Source organism: Microtus oregoni, unplaced genomic scaffold, assembly GCF_018167655.1.
Source record: "Microtus oregoni isolate MIOR12 unplaced genomic scaffold, Mior012 000064F_ref0000363, whole genome shotgun sequence".
In the NCBI taxonomy this organism is placed as follows: domain Eukaryota; kingdom Metazoa; phylum Chordata; class Mammalia; order Rodentia; family Cricetidae; genus Microtus; species Microtus oregoni.
Genome location: NW_024543874.1, coordinates 4,627,674 through 4,635,664, shown reverse-complemented (window position 1 = coordinate 4,635,664; position 7,991 = coordinate 4,627,674). Strand labels below are relative to the sequence as shown.

Sequence of the window (7,991 nt, the reverse complement as noted above, 5' to 3'; positions counted from 1 at the left end):
GAGTGGGCAGGTGATCTTCAGTCATTCTCTTAGGTATGGAGGGGAGGGAATTAAAGATTTAACATCCCATTCCCAAGACTCCATAACCCTCTGATGGGATTTTGCTTTTCCTGTGTTTGTTATTTTTGTTGTGTCTACCCTCTCTTCCACTTTTGTGCCCTCACGGGCTGGCAGCAGAGATATCAGGTATCTCTTCTAGTCCCCAGAGCTCTTGAACCCCTGCCTCCCAAACTGTTCCCTCCCAGGCGTGGAGCCTGGACCTTGGCCCCAGGTTGCCCTGCAAGAAGTGTGTGAGTGATCACACAGGTGGCGGAGGGCTGGCATGCCTGAGGCCTGCCCAGCCTGAGTCACCTGGTGCTGTTGTTGTCATTGTCCCTGTTGTAGTCTCTGCTTAGCTTCACAGACCTCTGTGGAAACAGCAGCAGCCCAGTCCCTTCAACCTCTCAGGAGAAGCACCCGCTTGATGGTGAGCCGAATGGGGTGGGGGGGGAGCCGGAGGCAGCGGGGGCGGTGGGGAGACTTGGGGCCCAGCTCAGTGCCTCTGCTCCCTATGGCACTGCCACTGCCTGCTTCTCCATGTCGGGGACTTGGGGGAGGGAGGATCTCTGTCTTCTCTCTGTCTCCTGCCCCTCGTACAAGAAGCTGCTCCTCTTCACTGTTTCCTCCTGCCTCAGGGTCCCCCTGCTTGGTGACTCAGGAGGCAGGGGCTTCTCAGCTTCCATACAATGCCTCACCCACCCCAGCCACACCCCTAGCACAGACCCATCCCACAATGACACCCACCTCTGCTTCCCCCTCGTGGGGGTCCCACTCCACCCCACCCCTGGCCTCGGTCACTCCCCCTCCCTCCTGCCGATGCCCCCAGGACCATCCTGGGCTGCGGATAGGTCCTCTGATCCCTGAGCAGGATTATGAACGACTAGAGGACTGTGACCCTGAGGGGTCCCAAGACTCACCCCTCCATGGGGAGGACCATCAACCCTTGCTTCATGTGCCTGAAGGACTCCGTGGTAAGTGTGGGGGTATTTGAGACATGGAGCAGGTTGGAGATCTAGGCAGGTTTGGGTTTGCATGAGCCATGATGCCAAGTCCCGACATGGTTTCTCTGTACCCAGGCTCCTGGCATCACATCCAGAACCTGGACAGCTTCTTCACCAAGATATCCTTTGTGGCCAACATGCAGAGGGACATGGTGGGGGACTGTGGATCAGGGGAGAGTGGGGGAAGTCTCTTTGGGAAGAGTCCATAGACAGGTTTATTTCTTGACAAACTTGCCACATCTACAGCTACCACCAGCGGAATGGTTTTGCCTGTATCCTGTTGGAAGATGTCTTCCAGCTGGGGTGAGAAGTCAGTCCTATCCCTAAATTCTGTCTTCTTTTCTTATCTTTAGGTTTTTGTTTTGTTTTTGAACCAGGGTCTCATGTATTCCAGGTTAGACATGAATTCCTGTTACTCCTGCCTCTACCTCCCAAGTGCTAAAATTACAGGCATGTGCTACCAAACCCAGTTTCTGTGGTCCGTGAGAGCAAATCTAGGGCTTCATGTTTGCGAGGCAGACACTCTACCAACTGAGCTGTGCCCCAACTCTCCTTTTTCAGTTCTAGTCTTGGTGCTCTGATGGGTGAGGGGTCATATAGCGCCTCAGCTTGTCTGGCAACTGGTCTAAGAGTCCACCTTGCCCTTAGGCCTGACCAGGGCCCTCTCCCTGCATCCCTTTCTCAGACAGTTCATCTTCATTGTCACCTTCACGACCTTCCTCCTTCGCTGTGTGGATTACAATGTCCTCTTCAACAACCAACCAAAGAACCATACGAGACCTGGAGCGTTCCACAACAAAGTGACCTTGTCAGATGCTATTCTACCCTCAGCCCAGTGTGCAGAGAAGTAAGTGATGGTCTGGTAGGTGCCTCTGGATTAAACTCACAAAAGGACGGAAGAAAGGAACCTCCCTCTACTGTCCCTTGGTCTAGATCAAGTCTCAAAGTGCTTGGCATATTTAAAAACATACCCCAAGTTGACCGAGCATTTCAAAGCCTTGTATTATGAGTCACGTTTCTATTTACCTTATTAGAAATTAAAGGTGAGGACAACTGTTTATTTTTAGTGCTGGGGAGCAAACCTAGGGCTTCTGGCATGCTGGGCAAACACTGTACCACTCAGACACATCCCTAGCCCTGAGGACAACTTTACAACTTAAGAATGCACAAGTGCATGTCATATAGGATGTCAGTATGATGTGACATCTTCACTTGCCCTGTAGTTCCTGGAAAACGCCATTTTACATTCATGGGAAAATGAGAATACAAAAAACAGACAGCATGAGTGTTGTTTGTGAAAAGTGTTGACTTTGCAGACACTTTTGAAGCCCTCACTGAGGACCCCCACCCAGCCCCACTGAGACCTGCAGGTGTTTCTGTGGGTTTCCCACCTTTCTGTTCCCCTTCCTGTCCAACCTCCTGCAGGATCCACGACAGTGCTCTGTTGGTCTTCCTCCTAGTCTTGGCTGCTGGCTTCTGGCTGTTCCAGCTGCTTCGTTCAGTCTGCAACCTCTTCAGCTACTGGGACATCCAGGTGTTTTACAGGGAGGCCCTGCACATTACCCCAGTAAGCCTGCTGTGACAGCATGGGCAGAGGACAGGAGAGAGTGGGGCCAGACACATGGAAGGACCAACTGAGAGGAGCAGAAAGATGGAGGCTGAAGGATACCTGCCCTGGGCCTTGAGTAATAGCAGGAGGCACTGGCACTGCCCCTGGCACTTAGCAAGCTTGGCTCTGACCCTTGTGGAGCTTCCTTTACTCAGATGGGTCATATACGGTGACTTATAGTCACATGCTGGTGGTAAAAACAATGGCTGTTTGGAGGACGGGCTGTCACTGGGCTTTCAAGGGCAGGAGGCATCCTGATTGGGTGAGGAAGGTCAGGCCAGCCAGATCTCTCAGCAGGAAGTGAGGCAGTGGGGATGGGCTTGCCTGCCTGAAATAGTCTTCTAGGACACCTGAAATGGAAGCCACTCTCTTTTTTGTTTGTTTGCTTTTTGGAGACAGGGTTTCTCTGTGTAGCTTTGGAGCCTGTCCTAGAACTCACTTTGTAGACCAGATTGGCCTCGAACTCACAGAGATCCCCTTGCCTCTGCTGGGATTAAAGGTGTGTGCCATCACTGCCCGGGCTGAGAGCCACTTTTTACTGTCCGCTGGTCATGTTCCTTCTAGCTTTGTCCCTAAGTTTATTGTTAAGACATCTTCAGTCCCCCATTTGTTGCTTCCCCTTGAATAGCATGAGCCTTTGGAGTAGGGTGGCACTGGGCACAGCCACTGCTGGGGCTGTTGACCCCATCCTTCTTCCCTCTTGCCCTTCCTTTTCTCTTTCCTGCAGTGGAGGGGAAGATGGGAGGAGCTGTGGAGGCTGGTCCCGAGGAAATAACTGGACTGGGGAGACTGGGCTAAAGTATGGCTTGAGGCTCACATGGGTCCCTCCAAATGAAGCGAGGGAGTGCTCTCTTCCCCCAGACATGGACACAGGCAGGGCTGTGTGGAAGCCTGGAGTGGGATGAGCACAACCCTGGTTCTCAAAGCTTGCTCAGGCAGAAGGTAGTGAGAAGGGAGAAGGGGTTCCATTCTTTTATGTGTGGCAGTGAAGGGGGCTCAAAAAAGGAAGCCAGGTCCCAGTCCCTGAATTTTACTAAAGAGGTGTCACCAGGAAGCATGTGACTAATGGCTACATGAGTGGCAGTGATGAGCAGCACAATTAAGAAGTGGCAGAAAGAATGGAGAAGTGCTTCTGTCAGCAGAAGGGCTAGAAGACAGAACGCCAAGGTGGGGAGGCCACCAGGGCTGGAGTTTGCAGACAGCTCAGTGGGTCATGGAGGTTGTGCGTCTCTGTGGAGGAGAATACAGGTCCCTAGGCTCCCCTGTCCCCTTTCCTCAGGAGGAGCTCAGCTCGGTACCCTGGGCGGAGGTGCAGTCCCGCCTCCTGGAGCTGCAGAGGAGCGGTGGGCTGTGTGTACAGCCGAGGCCGCTGACGGAACTGGACGTCCACCACCGCATCCTGCGCTACACCAACTACCAGGTGGCGCTGGCTAACAAGGGTCTGCTGCCTGCCCGCTGTCCACTGCCCTGGGGGGGCAGCGCAGCCTTCCTTAGCCGCGGTCTGGCTCTCAACGTGGACTTGCTGCTCTTCCGCGGTCCCTTCTCGCTCTTCCGCGGGGGCTGGGAGCTTCCCGAAGCTTACAAGCGCAGTGACCTCCGGGGCGTCCTGGCCACACGCTGGCGGCGCACTGTGCTGCTGCTGGCCGCCGTGAACTTGGCGCTGAGCCCGCTGGTGCTGGCCTGGCAGGTGCTGTACGCCTTCTACAGCCACGTGGAGCTGCTGCGGCGTGAGCCTGGCGCCTTCGGGGCGCGCCGCTGGTCCCGCCTGGCCCGCCTGCAGCTGCGCCACTTCAATGAGCTACCGCACGAACTGCGTGCGCGCCTGGGCCGCGCGTACCGGCCTGCGACTGCCTTCCTCCGTGCAGCCGAACCCCCTGCGCCTCTGCGCGCGCTGCTGGCCCGCCAATTGGTCTTCTTTTCCGGAGCGCTCTTTGCCGCGCTGTTGGTGCTCACCGTCTATGATGAGGACGTGCTGGCCGTGGAGCATGTGCTCACTACCATGACGGTGCTCGGGGTCACAGCCACAGTGGCCAGGTTCGATGGCACATAACAGGGAGGAGATATTGGTGTGTGGCCTTTCTCTGATCTGGGCGCAGGCTTCCTTTCCCTTAGCGAACCCTTCTGTCACCATCAACGCCCTTCAGCCCAGCATCCTACCTGCAGGTCTTCCTAACTGCATCCCTTACCCCTGTCCTGCCCTTCAGGTCCTTCATTCCAGAGGAGCAATGCCAAGGGCGTCCCTCGCAGCTCCTGTTGCAGGCGGCCTTGGCACACATGCATTACCTCCCGGAGGAGCCTGGTGCGGCAGGTGCTCGTGCCAGCTCTTACTGGCAGATGGCGCAGCTGCTTCAGTACAGAGCAGTGAGTGCCTGGGACTACTGGAGGTTGTGGAGTAGGCCCTGTACAAGTAGTCTGGGAGAAGTTGTGGGGCACACGGGTGTGGCGTTGGGTCCACGAGGAGGCTTTGGAGTGAGTGGTTAAAGGCCTCCGACCTTAGACAGTGTTCCTGGAGGCTCGTGACCATGGATCATTTGTGGGGTCCTTTCGAGAATCTCTGCTCAGCCTCACCCCTGCTTCCTTAGGTCTCCCTCCTGGAAGAGCTCCTGTCTCCACTCCTCACCCCGCTGTTTCTGCTCTTCTGGTTCCGCCCCCGTGCTCTGGAGATTATTGACTTTTTTCATCACTTCACTGTGGATGTGGCTGGTGTTGGGGACATCTGTTCTTTCGCCCTCATGGATGTGAAGCGCCATGGGCACCCTCAGGTTAGAGCTCTTCCCTGCCCTTGCAAAGTTGTGCGAGACAGGCATTTGCTTGCCTTACCAAAGCACACCAGGTCTATAAAGCCGCTTACAGATTTGCTGTTACATAAAAAAAAAAAAGATGATAAACGCAGAGAGACTGCCCGCCCCACCCCCCCCCCCCCCCCGGCCTATAACGGGGGCAGGCCAGTGGGTGAAGAGCGGAGCACAGGCTTGTCTTGGGAACTAGGGCTGCGCAGGGGGCAAAACACCAGAGCTGACTGTATCTGAGACTAAGCACCCATGTCCTGCTCTGCCACTGCCCTACAGGATGATCTTGAACAAGTCCCAATCGCAGCCTGGATTTCCTTCATCTGGAAGGCAGGGCAGTATTTACTGTCCTGTCTACCCGTGTCCTGGTGTCTCTAACACCAGAAGGATTCTTTCTTGCAGTGGCTCTCGGAGGGGCAGACAGAAGCTTCACTCTCTCAGCGTGCAGAGGATGGAAAGACTGAACTCTCCTTAATGCGCTTCTCCCTGGCACACCCACAATGGCAGCCACCTGGGCACAGCTCGAAGTTCCTTGGACACCTTCGGGGCCGGGTGCAACAAGATGCAGCTGCCTGGGGTGCTACCTCAACACGAAGCCCGCCGACCCCAGGGGTGCTCAGTGACTGCACATCCCCACTGGTGAGTTCCAGGCCTGCCTACTCCTTTGCCTGTCCCGCCCTCCATCTCACCTGGGCATTCCTGACTTGTGTGTTACCCTGGTAGCCAGATCAACCCATCACATCTCTTGTATTCCTTGGGCCTCCCCTTATCCCTGCTGCTCCTCTGATGCTTTTGGCTCTCTTTTGTTCAGCCGGAAGCCTTCCTGGCCAACCTCTTGTTGAATCCCCGCCCACCCCAGAGAGACCTTAGTCCCACAACTCCCTGCCCTGCTGCTGCCACAGCCAGCATCCTTGCCTCTATTTCACGAATGGTCCAGGACCCCAGGTGAGAGGTGGCAGTCTGAGATGCTTGGGAGTTTGGATTGGTGCTGACTCTCTGAGAGAGGGTGCTAGGGTACAGAGGGGACTTGGAAAGTGGGATGCAGTCTGGCCCACCTTCCTTTGTGAGTAAGGTGTCTCTTGACACTGGTCATCTTGTTTTAGCTGTGTGTCCCCAGGAGGCACTGGGGGCCAGAAGCTAACCCAGCTCCCAGAGCTTGTTTCTGCTGAGATGAGCCTTCATGCCATTTACCTACACCAGGTATGGAGAGGGTATTGGAAGAAGGTGAGCGAAATAAATACTGGGGGACATGCCAGAATCTAAAGAGTACTCAACAGGAACTATGAGCTCTCTGTAGGTAGCTGAGGACCTTGGCCTTGCTCCCCAACCTCATATATGAGGGAGTCTCTCATCCTTCTTCCTCTATCTAGCTCCATCAACAGCAGCAGCAGGAACCATGGGGAGAAGCTTCAGCCTCTTCCCCACCCAGGCCCTGGTCCAGCCCTTCACAGCCAGGCTCACCAGATGAGGAAAAGCCATCTTGGTCAAGTGATGGTGAGGAGGGGATAGAGGCAAGATCTTGGTGTTTCTTAAGTATCATGTCTGTGCTCACCCAACGGCATTGTCCCCAGGCTCCAGTCCTGCTTCCAGCCCAAGACAGCAGTGGGGTATCCAGAGGGCCCAGAATCTGTTTCCAAGGGGCTTTCAGGAGACCACAGACACCCAGAAGGAGCCCTTACCAGGCCCCTTACACTGACTGAAGATACCTCAGGTCAGTATTGCCCATGCGGTCAAGCAAGCAAAGATAAAGAAACTAAATTGGGGTCAGTTTTGGAGTCTCTCACTAGTTGAATCTGGGATGGTGGGGCTGTCTTACTAGAGCCTAGGTGCCTGGAATGCTTGCTGACAGCCTTTTTCTCCCACAGGTTCTGGCTTTCCCAGCCGCAGGAAACTAGATGGGGTGGCATGGAAAGATACATGGAGCCATCTTTTGAGCTCCACCCCCCGACCCAGGTCCAGGGTATTTTACTTGGTCATGATCTGGGACTCAAAGAGGAGCTTGCCCAGAGAACAAAGAGTAGGAAAGAGATGGCTGTGAGCTGAAGATGGGCCCCACAAGAAGGGCTAAGATGGCACTAGCCCCAGCTGGCTGTTGTGGAGTAGTTGCCTGGGAAGAAGGACCCCAGTGCCCTCAAGGTGGAGGGCAGGGCCCGGGCAGTGGCCCAGCTCAGTGTTAGGGATCCGTGAGGCACGGAGCCTGAAAGGCAGGGAAGTTGTTCCTGTTGGCCTCGCCTTTGAGTTCCTGTGGGACTAGGGGTGGGGGATATGGAGACTTGTGAGTGGAAAAACTAGAGAGGGTTGCTGTTTTTGGACGTCAGCGCTGCTGTGATGTCTGAGGAAGTGGGTGGGGCTCCCCATCCTGTGTGAAGTAAGCGGTGAAGATTGTTCACGGCTGTGCGGCACATCGCTGCCATGGGAATGCCTGGCATGCCCCACTCCTGGAAGCTGAGGGCTGCACCTGTTCACTCAATCACATACAGAGGTGTCTAGGACTCGCTGTCCCCACATCTGTACACATTAAAGCATGGATTAAAAGATTTCTCAATCATTGTA

At 55.1% G+C, this 7,991-nt stretch overlaps 1 protein-coding gene across 1 annotated transcript; it reads left to right on the top strand.

Annotated features, from left to right (window-relative positions):
• The first annotated feature begins 463 nt into the window (after positions 1-463).
• On the top strand, positions 464-7,134 carry Atg9b (autophagy related 9B). The gene is made up of 13 exons (XM_041640732.1): positions 464-1,010; positions 1,116-1,159; positions 1,279-1,343; positions 1,726-1,887; positions 2,466-2,607; positions 3,929-4,683; positions 4,854-5,010; positions 5,232-5,411; positions 5,841-6,077; positions 6,250-6,383; positions 6,542-6,638; positions 6,809-6,932; positions 7,010-7,134. The coding sequence occupies exons 1-13, from the start codon at positions 464-466 to the stop codon at positions 7,132-7,134; spliced, it is 2,769 nt and encodes a 922-aa protein (XP_041496666.1).
• Positions 7,135-7,991: the final 857 nt, after the last annotated feature.